We start from the raw sequence: 20,664 nt of genomic DNA on the forward strand, positions 1-20,664 counted from the left end.
TATACAATTTAGCAAATAAAAGTCGAGGATATATTTGCTACAGTAACAATGACAGCAATGCACCTGAAGGTCAAGTACAAAGTACATTCATTTGGAAATTAACCCATGTGATTTTATAAAATAATGCTACTCAAGCATTGAATAAAATTATAGGAGGTTATGTTACAGAAGATAGAAAAACAGTAACACAGACAGAAAAAATAAATAATATGAATCCTATCTTTATCTGCAGCTCACCCTCAACCTTTTCAACAAAGGTCTTTATTCAGGGTCCTGTCAGATATACCTGGCTTCTTTGCGCCGAGCATTTCTATAGCTTTCCTTAATTTCGTTGTGCTGTTCTGGCTGTACAGAATCTTGTGTTTGAACAGCAGCGACGATATCTTCTTCCCAACCTTCCTCTGAGAATGAAGGCTCTTGCAGAGTCTGTTCAAATCTTTCATCAGACAGAAAGCCCTGCAGGTCTGCAGCTCTGGCGGCAGCACACAAGACTTCTTGTCCTTTTCCGCATGCAGCTGCACCACCCAGAACTTGGCCAGCTCAGTGGCACTCCTGGCGTGACTGGCCACCATGTTGAGAATCAGAGGGTAAAGGTCACCAGTTGCAGCTGGGATGGAATGTCTTGGGAGGCTGCTGGCGGGGGTGCAGGGTCCCGGCATAGAAAAGGGCTACAAGGACATAAAAACATTTTGTTTTTTTTACAAGAAGAAGCAGAAGTGATCAGAGTTAAGGAATGAAAAGAGAAACGCAACTCACAGTTTCCACCTGAGGGGAGACGATCAGGACGCGGTCTGCACCCTGTACTTGTTCAGCTAACCAGCGCAGCGGTCCCAGTTCTGCAATCTTCCCCTGCTGCCACATATCAATCACCACTCTGCAGCCACCGTGCCACTGCAGAAACTCAGCCAGCGCCACCACCGCCTGCTGAAAGGCCGGCGTCAACGAAGGATACACCACAACCACCGATACTGGAGCCATGGCGACCACGGGAAGGATTTCAAAACCGGAGTAGGACAAAAACCTCTTATCTGGAAACAGCAGGCGAAAAGGAGCATTTGCTTAGAGCCCTGATGTAGTCAAAGCACATGTTTGGTGCATGCCATTAATCATTACGTTATGACATTTTAAATCCAAACAGCTAACTTTGGTACACTTTCGTGGCGAGCCAAACGACAGGACAGACAAAGCAAGTCTGCTGAAAGATTGATGTATTTTAGGTGGAAAGTGTTTTACAGTTTTAAATATACTGACAAATCTAAACCCTCTTCAAGGCAAAGGGATGTTTGCAAACTCAAACTTATCGGTGGTTAAAACTGGGATGAAGACGTTCAGCATCTATATCTGTTTATTACTTTCAGTGCTTTTATCACAGCTCAGATTAAGTATGAAATACACATTTTACTTACAAATAACAAAGCAGGAAATCAAAATTATCAACGAGGCCACAACTCCAAAAACGATTCTACTGACATTCTTAACTTCTTCATTTTGTGCTGCAAAAGAAGGAAAATATATTGAATAATTTAGACATGGCATGACAAACATTATAACAAGTGAAATATCCACATAGCTGTGATTAAAACATCCACCATGGTGTTATTTGAGCTCAGTTATGCATTTGATATAGTTCATTATAACATACTAATTGATAGATTTGAAAACTTGGTCTTGGGATCGTCTAGTACTATGCTGAACCAGTTCAGATCACATTTAGCAGAGATAAACTACCTTGTGTTGGTAATTATAAATGTAGATGAACAAAAATCATCTTTGGCGCTCAGAGGTCATTGTTTTTTTTTATTATTTCCTCCTAATATACAAGAAAATGATGCAAGAAGAATTTATGTTGTCTTGAACTCATATCTAACTTTTAACAAGTGCATACTGATACTGAGCCTACTGTTATCTTAGAAACGTTGCCAAAATTACTGGTTTCCAGTGAAAACAGGAAACAGAAAATAGTTCTTTTATTTTCAGTCGATTAAGTTGCTGTAGCAATCTGGGATTTGGTGTTATTAGCCAGCTATTGAAGGATGTCTTTCACTGATGATCATTTTTAAATACATGTTTGAAAAAGTATTGATGTTTTCCAAGCAAAAAAAACAAAACATTTTTGAATTTCTCTTTGAATTGATAGTTAAACAATAAATTTTTCCTACCTTCAGTGTTTGGTGTTGTTTGCAGAGACTCTGCAACAAAAAGAAAAAAAAACATTAGACGTTCTCACTGTCTTCAGATTTCAAAACAAACAACAAAATCAATACTATAAATCTGTGTTTTCCTAACACTGATCCTCAAGGCACACTGCCCAGCACGCTTTAGAAGAAAAAGAAAAAGGAGGTGTGTCAAAGCAGAGAAACATGTAGCACAAAGAGGGCAGTGTGCCCTGAGGAGCAGGGTTGATATAAGAATGGCCTCTTCTTTATGGATTATTGATCATTTAAAATGGGTCCTGGACTGGCGCTGACAACAATGATTCAACTTTTTCTGAGCTTGACTCTAAATTCGCTTACCCAAAGTTGCCTTTGTGGAACTCGGTGCAACAGTTGCTGCAAAAAGAAAGACCGGTTTAAACATTCATGGTATGTCAGGTTTTGATTTCTAATATGGTAATTATTTAGTTTTTGTTTGCAGAATTACAAGCAAAGCACTTCTTTCTCAGTATCTTATCCAATGAATTAGTGGCATGTTAAAAAGGTCTTTTAAAAACATTCTCTTTGTTTCGTTTAGTCTTCACATCCAAGTAAAGTTAAAGTTGCTGATATACATTCTTGAGAAGATTTGCTTACTTGTTGGTTGACGAGGTACCCACATAGGCAATGATTTTGTGTATCCATTTTCATCTGGAGGTAATGGCTCATTATAAACGGTGGTACGCCAGGAACCATGATAATCTACATCAACTAAAAAAGAAAACCATACCTACAGGTGGTACAGAAGATAGTTTTTTTAGTACGGACTTTTAATAATGTAAAAAACTAAATAGTTGAACCATCCTTATAGTGTGTGATCACGCTGTTTAAAATAAACATCAGCTAGTTTAGTAAGTCGTTTGTACCTCCTTCAATCCAGTAAGGTTTGCTGCAGCGAAAGGGGGATTGTATAAACAGATGTGGTTCTTTAGTCCTGAGAGAATCCTTGTGCGCTTCAGGTAACTACTACTGGCTGCAGAGAAGAAAAAACAGTTTATAAACATGGTTAGAATTGATGCTTCACATTATTATTTCTTCATAGGGATAGAAAAAAAAGCATCTGTAATTGATCATTTTTAATTCCCATCTTGTCTCTATGGCTTTAGGAAGCTTGATAGACTTCATTGACTTTAAGGTGACAGCATAGATAGATAGGTAAATAACTTTATCACCAGGGAAATTTTATATCTCCAAGTAACGCAAAAAAACATCATCACAAAACAAGACTATAATGAACTTCAGCACACAACCTGTACACATTCAATGTTAAAATAGTAAAATGAAACACATTACTGATATAAACAGTACATAGTGGAGTGGATAGTTTCATGATTTATAAATTAAAATGTTGAATCAATTAATCTTTACCTACATCTTAAAATCTGTCTTGAGTTTGTAACATCAAAAACAAGAATGGTTTTTCCTACCATCAATGTTGATCGCCCAGCTAATGTTCAGCTTCCTTTCATTTCCGACCGTCAACAGTTTCACAGTCAGGTTTGCCACCTTGGACGGACTGCCGTTTAGGTCTGTTTCGGGAACATCTAGGACACAGTGGAGTTCACAATAATCACGTAACACATTCATAGAAATCTCTGTGACAAAAATATGTAAACCTGGTCATCTGGGTAGACTGTGCTATTAAAACCTTTTTTGTTTCATAATATAAAATGAAATCAATGACACCTAACTGCTTTTGTTTTTATGATGAGACAACTTTTTTTTACTGTTCTTTGTACTGGTGGTAATTATTATCAATGGGATACAGCAAAATAAAATGTCGATTTTTTTTGTGTGTGTAACTTTTACTAGAAACTCTAACTTAATTATTTAGGAGTAGATATCAACTATTTAACTTTGCCTATAAAACCTACACTTAAATGATTGTTTTTTGTTAATCAATGTCATTTATTCCACAATGGGATTAAAACATTTTTATTTATTTATTTTTGCTGCTTTATAGATTTCTTCTGTTTTTGCTTTTTAAGTCATTCTTTGTTATTTCAAATGATCAAGAAACTATACCAGACAAAGATGACCTGAATGGATACAAAATTAAGATTTAAAATTGATGTCATTTACCAAGATCTTCCAGGAAAATCCTTTTTTCTACCCTGACCTCTGCCTGATCAGAACAATCAAAAAATTGCTTAAACATCTCTGGCATTGGGAAAACCTCAATGAGAGATATCATGGAGAAAACATGGGCAGCGATGGAGCTCACCAAAGGACCATGGACAATATTCAGATAATCCCCAGAACAGTCAGGAAAATATTATTTGAACTGAGGAGATAAAGGGTAGATTTTTAGGAAATTGTCCATCCTATTGCCTCTGGCATAAAATAACATTTTTTAAAGAATCAAAACAATCAAAACAAGGTGAATATAAAGTACAATAATTGTAAACAATCAAATAAAGTGCAGTTCAATGTTGTTCAAAATGTCACTTCTCACTGTGACATCTTTAATTTACTGATTCTGTTTTAGCATAATCCTAAACAAGCTGTCCTTCTTTAAAATACGAAGTGGGCTAAAATGCACCCACAGCAATGTACAACATTTGTTGCCAGTTATGATAGCCCCTAATTTCATGGGCCTCTATAAAAGGCCAAGCTGGCTTAGATAGTTCTTTTCCCTTAATAAATTAAATTCATGGTTAAGCACCACATTCTATGTTTCACATACATGCGATGTCAGATCGTCACAGGTTATATGACAAATACATGAAAAGAAGCAATAATAATAATAATAATAATAATAATAATAATAATAATAATAATAATAATAATAATAATAAACACATGGAAATAAACCCTGTGGGACAATATTTCTTTTCTAACTGTTATGGCAGATGAATAACAGGCTTACCGTGATGCTTCTTACAGTCCACTTTCTGTAAAAAAAGTTTCAGAAACAAGGTTCTCAGACGATATCAAATGTATCTATAGTGAGTGTAATGATGGATACTTACTATGTCGTGGGCTGTCCCACGTGAAGCGATGAAGCAGATACAAAACAATATACTTTGCCACATTATCAGTGTCTGATCTAGAACATTTAAACATAAAAAAATAAAATAAGCCTTAATGAATATTTTAGGTAGCAGCGGTGTCGATGGCCCCAGCGGACTGCATGCAACGCTCTCTGTCATAAAACTGTGCAGAACAAGAGAAAAACCAGCAGACTTAACCACGCCCACTCACTTTTGTTTTTTTTCTTCTTTTTTTCTCATGAGCGACAGTCGAGAGAGAGCTAAGGTAAGGGTTAAACACACATTAAAAAAAAAGCTTCTTAGCATGACAGACAATGATGCATTTTTATGTAGGTGGGTAGGAAACGTCTCTGACTGTTTCATCTTGATTAAACGGAGTTTCTGGATTCACATGCAGCGGTTTTCCCTTAACATCGAGCAGAAGCAGCTAACTAGCTGTTTCACTGTTTTTCTAGGCAAAGTTAGGAGTTTAATCTGTAAAACTGTCACGATGATGCGGTCACCAGTACTTTAGACACTACTCAATATTTTAAAGCACTTTCGTCGATATTCAAAAACGTTTAAAACCTTTAAAAAAAAAGTGCGTTTATCAAATACATGATGTAAGACCCATCGATTATGTAGGACTAAAGACTGGTAATAAATGCATTTAGGAGCAAAAATAGATAATGGAAACTTTAAGCAGTAGTGTTTGAATCTTAGTACAGAAATGTTTTTGCACATTCATGTTATCAGTGGAGTTAGCGTGCTGTCATTGAGTGTTAAATAACCAGTTTTTAACAATAAAGCACACTCAGGAAAGTAACTGTCTTGATCCGCGTTTCACCGCCACCTTTGAACTAAACGCTGTAAATAGAAGCAGTCGGTCTGTGTTGCCATGTCTGAACAGAGGATCAGGTCTGCGCACACTAAACAAAAGAGGGTCTTAGCACAATGCATTGAACTTATGCGGTTACAATTGTTACATTAATTATGTGCTTCTATTAAAAAGACAAACAAAAAAATAACCCTTGGTCAGTTATTTAACTTGCACTGAATTTGTGGTGAATGTTGTTTACATTGTATATCATAGAAGAGGAACTACTAGAGATGCTCCGACTTGAATCATCCAATTTTACATTGATTGGTAATCAGCAGATCATGCACTGAACAATCAAAAATGTTTATTAAATGCATCAAAACTAACAGCTTCTATGTCAAAATTATGTCTACTATTGAAAAGGGAATTGAATTAGGATATTTATAGATGGTTCAAATATACTTCTACATCGAACTGATCTAAATTTAACCAAAAGCATAGACATTACACTTGAATTTCATCAAGGTTTGCTTTGGTACTTTTTGAGGAATAATCTTTTAAGTGTCTTTTTATTTTCATTCCAAACTTTTAAATCACCCAAATAAGCTGCAGCACCTTTTCAACCTTTAAAGTTTGACTATTTAGAAAAACTGGAATCAGTCACAGTCAGCCGACCTAAAGAAAAACCAAATGTGGTCAATTCTGAGTGAAATTTGATGGTAAAGGGAAACATTTATAACAGTGTTATGCCTTCATAATGACGTTCTCTTGCATCACATCTGATGAAAATTAATGCAAACAAAAAACAATGAATGCAACTTGGATACTAAGTTTAGTAACTGAGTTTTGAAGTAGCGCTTTAAAATTTACCTCACGTCTATGACCACATCTGATAACACTAAAATTTGCTGATAAAGGAGTTTTGCACCTAAAGCTAGCCTTTACGTCAATCATGTGAAACCATTGGGTTTTAAAATAATACATAATGGAAAAGTACTCCCATTACGTATCATTTAACCAATGTACGTTCATTGGTCAAAATAACTGGTTTCCTGTTTCAACTCTGTTTCAGTTTTACACTCACCTTCTGTCCTCTGCTAAATAATCATCATTGTAATGTACAGTTCATAAAGGAAGGCCTGTATGATCAGCTCACTCAAAGTGCAGTTATTTGAATAATAATCGCACTCTATTTCCTGTAAATTCTGACATCGGTATGTCACTTCTACAGAAACTGAAAAGCCCAAACCCACACAGAGTAATCCCACAAGACGTCAAAGTCTAATTTTCTTATCCTTAATGGCAGAATAAGTAAAAACTAACTGGAGGTGTGTTGGAGGCCTTACACAATCTACCAGAGGCAGCTACTGTACTTGAAACATGTCCAAAACTAACATGATACTGAATTTATTTGCTTTAAGCTCCTCAGTACTTGGAATAAGCAGACCTGGCAACTTCATTCTGCAATTAAATATTTGCAAGACCAGACAGTTTATTGCAGGTGCTGTAAATTTTAGTGCAGTCAGCCTGCTTGCAACACAGTATCACATATGGTGAAATAATTGTATATGTTTGACAGAAACGGCTGAATGATGCCTCAAAGAGAACCATGATGACAAATCCATTACTCAGCATTAGTAACAAATGTGTGACGGTTTGTCATGTATCATTATTTTAGCCGGTAGTAATACCAGAACAATAGATATAGGCAAAAACTCTGACAAATGCTGACTGTTGGGAAAAAGCCTTATGCTTCACTTGGTTTTTCTATCTGGCAGGTCTGTACTTGAAGAAATCCCCGCCACGTGTTTCAACTCTGTTTCAGAGTTCAGAGTACAACCGCTGGCAGATACTCACCTTCTGTCCTCTGCTAAATAATCATCATTGTAATGTACAGTTCATAAAGGAAGGGTACCCCCCAAAATGTCATCTTTGGCCATGATGGGCCAAGCAGGAGCACAGAGACTCGCGGCAGGAACCTGGAGAAGATTCATGAAGGACAGCAGGTGCTTTCTTGACGCACTTTTTCAGAAGAAATGGTCAAATATACGGGACTTTCTTTTTAACCTCTCCTGCTGTATTGCAGATGTTTCACTACCTCAGCTTCTCACCGGAACGCTTCATCCTCACCTGCAGCCAATCAGAAAACCCCGTCCTATAGCTACGTGGTTGTTGGGGCAGGGTCAGCAGGTTGCGTCCTCGCCAATCGCCTGACAGAAGACGCCCAGGAGTCCGTGTGTCTGTTGGAGGCCGGACCCAAGGACAAGTGGCTGGGAAGCTCCCGACTCTCGTGGAAGATCCACATGCCAGCCGCGCTGACCTACAACCTCTGTGATGACAAGTACAGTGATTGAGTCCAAATTTAAGCAGTTAAATCATCCTGGCTGATAAACGTTTGTTTTGATAATAATTCGGAGCTCAGAATTTTCTTTTAAATGTCCCGCTGCTGCATTTCTTTCCACTCCTCCTCAGGTATAACTGGTTCTACCACACGTTACCTCAGGCCCACATGGACAACAGGGTGCTGTACTGGCCCAGGGGTCGAGTCTGGGGAGGGTCCTCCTCACTTAATGCCATGGTTTACATCCGTGGGCACGCAGAGGACTACAACCGCTGGCAGAGAGAGGGTGCAGAGGGATGGGACTATGAGCATTGTCTGCCTTACTTCAGAAAAGCTCAGTGCCATGAACTGGGAGAAAACAGGTAGTTCAAATGGCTTTATTTATTTTGTAAATTACTTTTTATTTGCATAAGTCTGATAGAATCTAAGGATGGGCGATATGATCTTTTATCACAAAGTGACAATGCATTTTTTAAAAAATCCATCTTTTTTTTTTGTTTATTGGCTATAAATCTTTACCCTTACGCAATCAAAGCCACACAAACATGAGACTACTTTAAAAATAAAACTTACCCTTCATCAAAAAGACGACTCCACTACATAGGTCACAGCAGCTATTGGAGCTGTGCTAGTAGACAGTATGAAATAATAGTGTTTATTCGTAATTGGCAGACATTAATTGAACATGTATCTTTGCTGTCATAGAACCAGCAATGGGAAAATAGTTTGAACAATAAAAGTCTGAACAATACTATCAGTTTTCTAGGATTATAAACTTGAAACTCCGCTTCATGTTTTAAACTCTGATTCACATTTTATTCCAGACGCCGCTTGTTTAAGCTGCAGTCACACTGTTGCCACCTGCGCTGGTGTGTGTCTGAAAATCAGCTTTACGAGGCTGCAAATGAGAAGAAATGTGAGACACTTTCTGAAGCAGCAGGTCTTGTCCTGTCTGAAGAACTATGTGTGTTGTTTATGATGCGTCCTTTATTCTTGAGATAAAGCGTTTAGTGTGGACTGACTAGGTTATTTTTTGTGATGTCACAGTTTGGTTTAGTTATTCTTTTCTTAATATTCACCTGACTCTCTTTGGCTGAAATGACCGGCCTTTATTCACAGTCATAGAATGACCCAGGACTGTGCATAAACTATTAATTTAACTAATTAGTAAATATGTCCAACTTAAAGCAATTATCATTCTGAGGTGAGTGAATCTTCATCCAATCTTCATACATAGCATATGCTAAGTAGCTCTGTTATTATCAACATTAATAAGACAATTGTCTAGCATTAATGAACACGTTGCAGCGGAGGTGCTTTTATGATAATCCCACACTTCCTGCTGGAGTTTGAAACCTACTAAGCATTTGTGAGATATTGTAACATTGTGTTTTTCCATCTTTGTACTGCAGGTACAGAGGTGGCAGCGGTCCTCTTCAAGTGTCCAGAGGAAAGACCAATCATCCCCTGCACAAGGCTTTTATCTACGCAGGCCAGCAGGCAGGATATCCGTTCACTGATGACATGAATGGATACCAGCAGGAAGGTGTTGGCTGGATGGACATGACCATCTACCAAGGTGACAGAAACAGAGAGGAAAACACTTGAGGTTTAACAGATATGATGGAAAGAAGAGTTAAAGACTGCATTGGTGGCATTGAGATCAGGTTAACTAACAAATGAGTCTAACTATATTTCTTGTAATTTTATTACGGATGCTTAATTATTTAATAATCACCCCAAATATCTGAACATCTAATCCAATATGGTGCTTATGTACATTGTCAAATATCTGAACATCTAATCCAATATGGTGCTTATGTACATTGTCTCCTTTAGCACATTAGTAAGACGGAAAACTTGCCAATGCCGAGATTATAAATGCTGTGAAAACCTTCAAGATCATCAGAAAACTGAATTGAAATGCTGAAATAATGTGTACTCAGTGAGAAAAAAAAAACTCATGATTTTTGATAACCAAGTTCAAATGTTAAATATGATCCTATATTCTTTGTCTGTTCCGCTTTAATTGCTAATGCTGAAATGTTAGAAAATATCAGTTAATTGGCCACAACTGAAAACCAAACTTCTAATCTTGAGTTAAAGCAAAATCTTTAGAACTGGGGATTGTACCTTCTCAAAAAACGAGCGCTGAGCTGGGTGTAAAACGTAGATAGCACTAATCTCCTGGATTTTACTGCTCAAATAAATCTTGTCTGAATGAATGCATGTTTCCAGGGAAGAGATGGAGCTCTGCCAGCGCCTACCTCAGACCTGCACTGGGTCGGCCCAATCTGAAGACGGAGGTGCGCTGCATGACCACCAAGATCTTGTTTGATGGGAAGCGTGCTGTGGGGGTGGAGTACGTGCAGAACGGAGAGAAAAAGAGAGTAAGAAGCATGACTCCGTATTACAGTAGATAAAAAAAAAAGATCAAAGATGTTTTTTATTTAAGTCATCGTTACCATTTTTCATGACTTTCCTATTTACAACAGCTCACAGACTCAGTTTTTCCATTATTGTTCAGGTGTTTGCAGATAAAGAAGTGATCTTGAGCGGAGGAGCCATCAATTCCCCTCAGCTTCTCATGCTGTCTGGTGTGGGAAATGCGGACGAACTGAAAGACCTCGGTATTCCCGTCATTCAGCACTTGCCAGGTGCGTGAAGTTTAAAAAGTCTGTTGACATTGGGATGGATGCATTGTCTGCTGGAGATTAGATCTTATTGCACGTGGGATTTTGAATCACTGTTTGACCTTTTCGTGTCTTGGTTGCTGGTTCTGGTGCTGCTGAAGGAGGCAGCTGTTGCACAACCACAGTAACTTTCCAAGCATTTTGTTTTTTTTCTCTTTTTCTAGCAGAAAGTGTTTTTCCAAGTAGGTGACTCAACAACTACTTGGATTGACGATTACCTTCCAAAGAAACTACAGACTAGGAGACTAACAGTTTTGTTTGATGAGGTTAGCATCACAGGAGCACCACAGGGGATTGTACTCTCTCCATTCATTTTCACTGTGTCCACCTCCGACTTAGCCTGGCCATTGCCTCCCCATGCATCAAAAAAAGATGTTGCTTACATCACAGTCTGCACTTTCTCTCACTCGCTTGGATTCTCTCTGCTAGATGTTGTACCAGACCAATCAGGGAACAGAAGAAGTTGTGAACGATGACGTTGATTTTCTGCGCTGTTTTACAATTGTAGTCTGCCTGTAGTTTTTAAATGGCAGCAGAGACAGTCTGCGATGGCCTCGCTTTCACATATTGAATTAACATTAACAGTTGCCTCGTTCGGATCGGCACTTCTCTCTTCGTAGCGGAGGACGGTTGTTTACAGCGCAGACAATTTCCGGTAAGCTTCATAGCCTTGAACTGGCGTATTTCATACGCCATGGGCAAACATTAGCTATTGGAAATTTAAAACGGGAAGCAATCGCTTCTCAATAGTCGAGATCTCAGACTCTCCGTACAAAGCAAGTAGCGTAGAACAACGGGCCTGGTTTTTACCAGGCTACCTCAAACTTCCTGCCAACTCCAGAAATGCTCAGAATGCTTTAAATGAATGTATTTTAAATGAATAAGAAGCTTCTTGAGATACTGAGAATCCTCTCCACTGTCATCGCTGTCAACTGCATAATAACTATTTGAGCAGACTTGCATATTCTGACTTTCAGCAAAAATGTAATAAAGTTATATTTATTGAAGTATTTTTTAATTAGATTCAAATTAAACTGAACAAAAGCTTCTGTCTTCTTCACTCTATTGTTCAGGTGTTGGCAATAATCTGCAGGACCACTTGGAGCTGTACGTCCAGCAGCAGTGCACTCAGCCCATCACCTTGTACAAGGCGCAGAAACCTTTCCACATGATCAAGATTGGCCTCGAGTGGCTCACTCTTTTTACCGGTAACCAAATTCACCTCGCAAACGTATTTATACCCCCTGACGTGTTTACTGTTTTATCACATTACAATTACGCAAAACTTTGATGCACTTTATTGCAGTCGTATGTTAGACGAAACACAAGTAGTTCTTAATGCTGAAGTGGAATTAAAATCATGCACGGTTTTTAGCATTTTGCATTTTGTGCCGATCAGAATCTGAAAAACGATGTGCATTTGCTTTTTCTTCCTTCCATGTTGGCTGAAAATTACGTTTCTACTTCGCGTTTCCAGATTGCGTCTCTGGGTTTTCCATATGGCTTGTGGCAAACCTCTACTGTGACTTGTGCATCAGCAGATTCATGTTTCGCCACCGTGCCTCATATAGAAATAAACAACGAGGAGAGCAAATAGCTCAACCGCTTGAGAGGAAATTATGGATAGAACAACATTCTTATTGGCAGTATTTTAAGTATTTAAAATTAAAAAAAACTAATCAATAGGTATTGATAACAACTGGTATGAAATACTCGTATTGTTCTTCAGCCCAGACCTGGTGAAAACAAAGGTAAGTCACACATTTCAAACTTCTATTTGTAAATGGTTTTGAAAAGTTCTGCTTCATCATTTTGTAATTTTCTTTCCACTGTAGCGCGGTGCACCACTTTGTGCTTTTATGTCTCAAGGAATTTCCAATGCCCTGCAGAAATACATGCATAATAATCCCCTGAAATGTATCTATTTTATAGACGTGTTTCCCAACCCGGGTCCTCAAGGCACACTGTCCCACCTGTTTCAGATGTGTCCCTGCTTGAAACCAACCCTGACTCAGATGTGAAGTTTATCAAAAGCCTAAATTAGCCTCCAGCTAAAACCAGGGGAGCTGAAGCAGAGAAGCACCTAAATTATGCAGAGCGGAGTTGCCTTGAGGATCAGGGTTGGGAAACGTTGCTCTATGGTGTTTCCCCAACATAATAATATTTTTGTTATTTTACCTAAATGTTTTTGTTTTCTTTTACAAAATGAAAAAAAGTAAAACTAAGACACATATATACCCTATATGAACATTTTTTTCAATGTTTCAATGTTTTTCAATGCAATTCGTAGAATTTGCCTCAAAGAGGAGGTGTTTCTATGAAATGTTCTCCGCAGTGACGAAATACACTGATTGACAACTGATTACTGCAGGAAACTACCCTGTGGTTTGGCAATTAGGAACATTAGCTCAGCATGCCAGACATTCAGTTGACAGACTTGCTTTTTTTTTTTATCAGCTTTGTGATTGTGTTGTTTTTTTTTTTTGTTTTTTTTTTTGTCTCTTTACTTTTCTCAACCTTCTTTCCTCAGGCTACGGAGCTACAGCCCACTTGGAGAGCGGCGGGTTTATCCGCAGTCGACCTCACGTCACACACCCCGACATTCAGTTTCATTTCCTGCCTTCACAAGTTATTGACCACGGCCGAGTTTCCTCAAAGATAGAAGCGTATCAGGTGCGACAAATGACAAATATGCTCTTTTCTTTTTCCACGGCCACGGGCCGCAGTCCGTGCAGCCAAATTTATTCATTACTTTCATTTAGACTGCTATTAATAAACTTCATGCTAACAAGAGGCTGAAGAGACAAAGGAGTGTAAACAGAATTCCCCTTACTGTTCCATGGAAAGTCACATTTAAATCACAAACCCGGCTCTTCAGAGAAATTTCTTTGGAACTGATTCTCTCTTCCAGAGAATTGCACCTGCCAGGAAATAAGAGCCTTACACAACGGGAAAATAGCTGTGGGTTAACTCCGTCTTTCCCTGCCGAAAAATCATTTAAGAGAAAACCTACAAAAGAAAAATAATATCTACAGTGTGAAACTACCTAAAAAGGGGGAAGTTGTTTAAGTCGGGCTGGGCGCATTGATTCAAATAGATACCAAGGTGAGCATTGGTACAGGGTCGATTCAGCTGTCGCAGTGTCTCTTCCAAATGTCCTGCAAATTGCTGAAATTTCCCCAGAGTTCATGCCAAATGCCAGTGCCAAACATCAAGAGCTTACGTTTTTAATCTGATTCCCTGATGTCATACTTTTGTGATGTTTATACTAAAAACATCTGCTCTCTTTCAAATACAATCTGTGTAATTTCCTCATAAGTGCAGCTTCTCTTCAACACTGTCAGTGCAGACGGCGGCTCCTCCCGCGCCCCTCGGCTCCTCGAGGGCTCACTTTGCTCCTCGCCCTCCCTGCTTTGCAGAGGAGAGAATTTATCACTGTGGTAACATCACAAATTTACATAAACACATCAAGGAAGTTCACCCTCTAGTGAACTCCAAGCTACAGAAAACGTTGGTAAAAGTTGATCAGAGATGCAGATTGATTAAACTATTATCTATTCAGGCAGCTGAATAAAATCATACTAGAATTCAGTGATAATTATATGTACTACAAACTAGAAATACGAATATAGGATGAATATGGTCGTCCTTTTGTGTTAACTTAAGGGGAAATGGTCTACCTATTGAGGCTACATACAGTTACAGACAACGCTATCCTAATATTTTTGTTATTTTGTCTAAATATTCATGAAGAGCTTTGCTGCGATGGTCATGAAGGACCTACCTCTCTCAGCAGAACGGTTTTAAGAGTTTATTGAAGACACTTGTCTGATCTCTGTGGAAATAATCCTACTAGTAAAGTTTCCTTGTGAGAAAAAAAACTCTTATCTTGTATGTTCCTCAAAAGTAAAAAAAAAAAAAAAAAAAAACTAAGTTGCTTATATTTAGACACAAGTGGGAATCCAGATAGCTTCAAATTGAAAAGAATCACTGAAGAATAACACAGAACTTGTCTCAGATATTGGTGCCAACACGGCTGCAGCTGTGCACAAAGCAGGTCGGACACGTTATCCATGCTTTGCACATCCAGAAACGTTGCAAGTTTGCAGAGCACAAACTCATCCAATCAATTGAAGCACACTGGAACTGTGAATTCAACAAGTTTAAGAGACAATAGAGAAAAAGGAAGCAGTTGTTCTTTGCCTTCTCGGGTACAGCTCACGCTGCGTGGTCAGTGGTGGGGCTCTCCCTTGACACCTCGAGACCATTTGAAGAAGCAGAAAGAGAGATATAATCTGAAAAACATTTGTCTGTCTCAAAGGTGATAAAGTCTCCCTGGTGGTAACATGGAAGCTTGACTGCATCTCATCAGACTCCAAGGCAGCAAGCTAGCAGGTGTGCTGTTACCAACACCGTTTCAGGGGCATTGAAGCCTTTCGGGGTCTCTGTAGCAGCCTCTACCTGAGATTTAAAAACTTTGGATCCGGAGGAAATGGCAAAAATGTTACTTACGGGTTTTATGAACAATTTTCCTATATGAAATGAATAGTATTTTTGTTGACATTAGTGTAAATGGACTGAACTTATATACCGTATTTTCCGCACTAAAAGGTGCACGTAAAAACCTTCAATTTCCTCAAAAGCTGACAGTGCGCCTTATAATCCGGTGCGCCTTATGTATGGACCAATATTGAGCCACAACAGGTAAGCAGCCGCCGACTTCATTTTCCCCCGTAGAAGAAGTGCGTGGTGCATGCTGGGATAGTTGTCAGAACGCTGGTTTTGTTAATAAAGTTTGATAATATATTTAAAGCCAGGGGGGGAGAGGCGGGGGAAGAGAGACAGAGACTGAGACGGCAGCGTGTCGGTTGGTCTGTGTTACCCAGAAAGCAGTTGGGCACAATATCGCAACACCAACACCGTGAGTGAAACAACGACTGGGGCAGCCGACTATATAAAGCACTCGGGGACCACTTCTGTACAAAGAGTACAGAACAAATTGGCAACCCAAACTGATGCATCTATTCTATGTGCCTTATAATGCGGAAAATACAGTAGTGCTTTTCCAATCATTTTGACCACTCAAGGTGCTTTACACTAGAGTCACATTCACATTTGCACTGACAAACTTATGCAACTGGTAGGCAATTTGGGGTTAAGTGCTTTGCCCAGGAGCACATTGACATGTGGAAGCTGGAATCAAACCTACAACCTTCCGATCACAAGACGACTACTCTAGCCATAGAGCCACAGTCACCCCTTGTATTCTAATGTCAACAAACTGTCGGCTTCTTTGTGACTTTTTTGTGCAGTAGAAAGCACTGCGAGAATTATTTTAACTCTATACTGCTACATTCTTTAATATTGTTGTTAGGTGATTAAAAAAACACTTATTTGCCTAAGATTGATTGTTCTTATGTCCTAGGTTCATGTTGGACCAATGAGAAGCACTAGCATCGGCTGGATGAAGCTGAAAAGTCCCAATCCCATGGATCACCCAATTCTCCAGCCAAACTATCTCTCCACTGGTAAGAACCGAAGACGGTTGCTTGACTGAAATAGATCAGAAGATAAAACAGAATCATGTGTGTTTTCTATCTGATCTTTGCAGATATCGATGTGTGGGAATTCAGGGAGTGTGTCAAACTGTCCAGAGAAATTTTCGCTCAGAGTGCCTTCGACCCGTTCCGCGGCCCCGAGGTCCAGCCCGGTCTCCAGGTCCAGTCGGACGCCGACATTGACGCCTTCGTCCGCCGGAAGGCCGACAGCGCCTACCACCCGTCCTGCACCTGCAAAATGGGCTCCGCCTCCGATCCGACGGCGGTGGTGGACTCGAGGGCTCGCGTCCTCGGTCTGGAGCGACTGCGGGTGGTCGACGCGTCCATCATGCCCAGCATCGTGAGCGGGAACCTGAACGCCCCTACCATCATGATGGCGGAGAAGGCAGCCGACGTGATCAGAGGTCGCCCTCCTCTGGTGGAGCCCGGGGTCCCAGTGTACCGGCCCCCGACGCTCGAAACGCAGAGATGATCGGCCGATTCGGTGATTTAACTATAACGACCTCTGAGATGGGAACGCCAGGGAATTTAATCAACAAAAATCAAAAAATGTGACTTAGTTTTGTTTAACCTATGATTCGCTTACACTCTTTTTCAACTCCACAAATAACCCTTTGCGTTGAAGTGAAGGATTTAGCATGAAGTTTGATATGCTAAATATCAAACTCCATGATATGTTAGTGTGTTTGTCCAACAAACATCATACATCACTCTAAACGTAGACATTATTACAGCCTGCCACATAGCAGCTGTGCAGTAAATGCAAATTGCTCTTTGCAGAATCTAAACAGTACCTGGCAGAGCCTTGTCAACTGAACACTTGCTCAGTTTTTCTTTGTATAAATCTTACTAATGCATGAGGACGTAAGGGGAATGTTGTTTGCACCAACAACATGGTTCATCTCAACTTCACCCTATCCACAGCTTGAATTGTTTTAAGTTAAAGTATTACAGAGCAACATGTGAAACACTAACAAAACAAAAACCAGACCCTAAGCCATTTGGTTCAGCTTGAAATATTATCGTCACGTTAATTATGATTTGCTGCCTCTCTGCACTTTAGCTGCAGAACCTTGCAGCTAAAGTGCAGAGGTTCTGTCTTTTCTCTTGTCTACAGCTTCCTTCCTGCAAACCTGCAGCTGTTCAGTTCAGCTCATTTCAATAGGTGTGTTTGCACACTGATCAAGTTAACAGGAAGGCAATCGCTGCTGAGTTTCTGTTTGAGTTAACCTTATCTCAAAAAAGGGACGTTTTCAATGCAAGACATTCACCAGAGTGCTCGCACTGTTGCTTTTGTGTTTAGAGAAAGATTAGTGCTGATTAGATTGGCCTGCGAGGCTACCTACATCAGCATTTTTTATTTGAGAAAACCTGGAACAACACCTGTTTTCTGGCATAAGTCATAAAGATATCTTTTTTTTTACCGAAAAAAACCCAAAAGCTATAAAATATAAATAAAACATATATAAAAGTCAAAAAGGAAGCAACTTAAGATTTTGCGAACAAAAATAACTGCCTTTTTCAGTCTCTACCACTAGCAGATCTGTTTACACTAAAGTACAAGAGTTGTTTTTTTTTTGTTTGTTTGTTTTTTTTCTAGATTGCAGCTGTTGCATTTTAGGGCAAAGAAGCAGTTAAAGGGCAAATACCATTTTTACATATTTCCCTTCTCAATTGTCTTCAATTCATTTCAGTGCATTTTTATACCACCTGCTCACAACAAATTTGGTCTCAAGGCTCTGTTCTTCTCTTTGCTTTTAATAGTTAATTTCATTTCAAAATTAAAATATATATATAGGTGGGGGGAAAAAAGTGAAGAAACTGCATCTGAAAGCTACAGAAGAGTAGTGTTGTTGATACTTTTGGAGCACAGAACTGCTGCATTAATGCTTGCCATAATATTCATTCAAGACAAAAGTAGGAAAGTGTAGCTCTTTAGCTCAAAGCTCGCAAGCTAAAAAGTAAAGATTTATGTCATACAAGTCGAAACCTCTTTACGTGGACGAGGAGAACGCTGTTCGCTGCCGTAGAGTTCGTTCACATTTCACGCGCCATAGTAAAAATGCCGACTGCGTCGTTTTTCTGAGTCTCCGAAAAGTGCAAATGCCTCCATTCCACATTTTTATTTCAGGTCAGACAAAAATATTTCCTTCCGCGATTGCCTTGAGAGATTTCCACAATGGTTGTGCCCGTTTTACTGATCATGACTCAAAAGGTCCTTTTTACGTTTCAGGAAAATGTTTTGACATTCCTGATCCACTTTGGAAAAGAATAGAAAACCCATTTAATGTTTGTCATAGTTTTCAATATCTAAAATGCAACATTTGCCCTTTAAAGTCAGCAGTTCTCCTCGACTTGCTCCGGACCATTGCACAACATGCAGAGCACTTAACTGCACATTCATGTTGAGTGTTTGTTCTTGTTTACCTCGACTGACCGGTAAACCTTTATGTAGTTTTTTTTGCTCCCAAGTGGCTCAGGCTCAACCTAAGATGTTTTTAAACTATGCAGTAATATTAACAGCTAAATATCAAACATGGCGAATTATGTTTAAAATACACCTTGTTTCTCTACACTAACAAACTTAAAAATCCCAAGTACACGTTAAATAAACTATCTTTTTTATTGTTTTTGTGATGATTATCTTGTTAAAATTCATAAATGACTGATAAGGAAAATTAAGGTTTTTAAATAACATAAATATAATAAAAGAAATAGTGCCTTTGAGATTATTATATGGTCACGTCTGTGTTAGTATCAAAGAATTTGTGATTGAAGTTGATGCATATTTGATGCTTTTTATATCTTCACTAATGTTTTAAGTATTGAATTAAGTCAATTAATCTGTATGATAAGCTACAATGGATCTTATTTTCTACAATGACCTGTAACTGTGTTAAATTGTGTTTCTTTCTTAATTATGCGTACTGAGACAGTTATTATTTACACTACAATGCACTGTTGTGCAATGATGCATTAATCAACGTTTAATTTTTTTTCTGAAGGAGTAAACATGTGAATCAGGAAAGGACATTTTATGTTAATATATCAAAGCTTTTCTTTATTGTATTTTTTCTGCATTGATTGTCAACAAGCCGTCCTGACCTCGTCCTCTTTATTCAGCAATTATTACAAAAATCAGCAGGTGCGTCGTCATTTCAGGCAAAAAAATTCAAATGTACAAAACAAGGATGTTGCTTCTGTTGGTACAAAATCTAGAAGGTACTAATTATTATGCTACAAAGTAGATAAAGACAACTTTTTGAGTGTTTTATACACAAATAGGTAGAAAGCAGAAATCTTCAAGTTAGTTCTTACAAACACTATACAAATTGTTGTTTTTTTTTACAACCTTTTACAGACTTCTGTAAAGCAGTGGCGAAGTAGAAAAAATAAAGCTGAGTTGCACAACCAAGCTTCGTGTTCTTTGTCACTTTATCTTCTGATAAAACCAAATTGTTGATGTATTCAGACACCTGTACTATAAATTTTCTTCTATAAGTGGATGACATTTGACAATTGGACTGTGACAGCTAATATTTTGGTTGATTAAAAAAACTGAACAAGGAAGAAACAGCTGCTAACGTCCTGTGATAGGCTGGTGACCCAAGACACCTCAGACAGGTTTGGAAAGAGAATGAATGAACTGCAGCTATTTAAGTAAATGTTTACCATGTACGCTTGATCATCTTAATACGTTCTTGAAAGTTCTCGCTGGAAACGTAAGCTTTCAAAAGTCAGGATTATTCTCCTGTTGGTTCAAGACAAACTCTGACTCATGGTCTTTAAGCTCTTTTCGCGTCTGTTCAACCTCAGATGAGCAATGACACATGACGATATTTGATTTTCCAAGCAGTTTGCTTGTCTGTACTGTTCAAGAATGTGTTAACATAATCCTAAAAAATGAAAGACATCATGAATAAGTTTTAGTTTCTGACTAATGATTCAAGGGATTATTTCTGTACTTAAAAGAACTCCATAGTGTATCTTAGGTAAGTAAAGTTGCCTTTAAAAATGTCTTTTTATAGAAAGATGTTTTAATATGCAATGGTAACATTAAAATGTTCCCACTATCAGGGTAAAGGTAA

The 20,664-nt window shown here is 38.6% G+C and overlaps 2 protein-coding genes across 3 annotated transcripts; one reads left to right on the forward strand and one right to left on the reverse strand.

The window, feature by feature from the left end:
* On the reverse strand, positions 1–5,401 carry il17rb (interleukin 17 receptor B). The gene is made up of 10 exons (XM_008414810.2): positions 5,165–5,401; positions 5,062–5,086; positions 3,620–3,736; positions 3,059–3,165; positions 2,790–2,922; positions 2,514–2,549; positions 2,160–2,189; positions 1,407–1,493; positions 757–1,028; positions 1–668 (listed from the first exon to the last, which is right to left on the reverse strand). The coding sequence occupies exons 1-10, from the start codon at positions 5,342–5,344 to the stop codon at positions 249–251; spliced, it is 1,407 nt and encodes a 468-aa protein (XP_008413032.2). The 5' UTR covers positions 5,345–5,401; the 3' UTR covers positions 1–248.
* Positions 5,402–5,413: 12 nt separating this feature from the next.
* chdh (choline dehydrogenase) lies at positions 5,414–19,991 on the forward strand. Of its 2 annotated transcripts, none has more exons than XM_017305705.2 (11): positions 5,414–5,450; positions 7,763–7,990; positions 8,071–8,325; positions 8,457–8,687; positions 9,738–9,904; positions 10,564–10,715; positions 10,853–10,982; positions 12,092–12,226; positions 13,549–13,691; positions 16,444–16,546; positions 16,630–19,991. In XM_017305705.2, exons 2-11 carry the CDS (start codon positions 7,908–7,910, stop codon positions 17,046–17,048), a joined length of 1,818 nt encoding a protein of 605 aa, XP_017161194.1. In that variant the 5' UTR covers positions 5,414–5,450; positions 7,763–7,907; the 3' UTR covers positions 17,049–19,991. The 2 variants fall into 2 exon arrangements, with proteins under 2 accessions (XP_017161194.1, XP_008413034.1); XM_008414812.3 differs by having other exon boundaries at positions 5,423–5,450; positions 7,882–7,990.
* Positions 19,992–20,664: the final 673 nt, after the last annotated feature.

This window comes from Poecilia reticulata, chromosome 7 (assembly GCF_904066995.2).
Source record: "Poecilia reticulata chromosome 7, P_reticulata-male-v2, whole genome shotgun sequence".
Taxonomy (NCBI): Eukaryota; Metazoa; Chordata; class Actinopteri; order Cyprinodontiformes; family Poeciliidae; genus Poecilia; species Poecilia reticulata.

Coding starts and splice junctions, on each gene's coding strand:
- chdh (XM_017305705.2), top strand. CDS start 7,908: ATGTCATCTTTGGCCATGATGGGCCAAGCAGGAGCACAGAGACTCGCG. Junction 9,905..10,563: donor GGACATGACCATCTACCAAG/GTGACAGAAACA, acceptor GCATGTTTCCAG/GGAAGAGATGGAGCTCTGCC. Junction 16,547..16,629: donor GCCAAACTATCTCTCCACTG/GTAAGAACCGAA, acceptor TGATCTTTGCAG/ATATCGATGTGTGGGAATTC.
- il17rb (XM_008414810.2), bottom strand. CDS start 5,344: ATGACAGAGAGCGTTGCATGCAGTCCGCTGGGGCCATCGACACCGCTG. Junction 3,737..5,061: donor GGACTGTAAGAAGCATCACG/GTAAGCCTGTTA, acceptor ACTGTGTCCTAG/ATGTTCCCGAAACAGACCTA. Junction 2,190..2,513: donor TTCCACAAAGGCAACTTTGG/GTAAGCGAATTT, acceptor TTTTTGTTGCAG/AGTCTCTGCAAACAACACCA.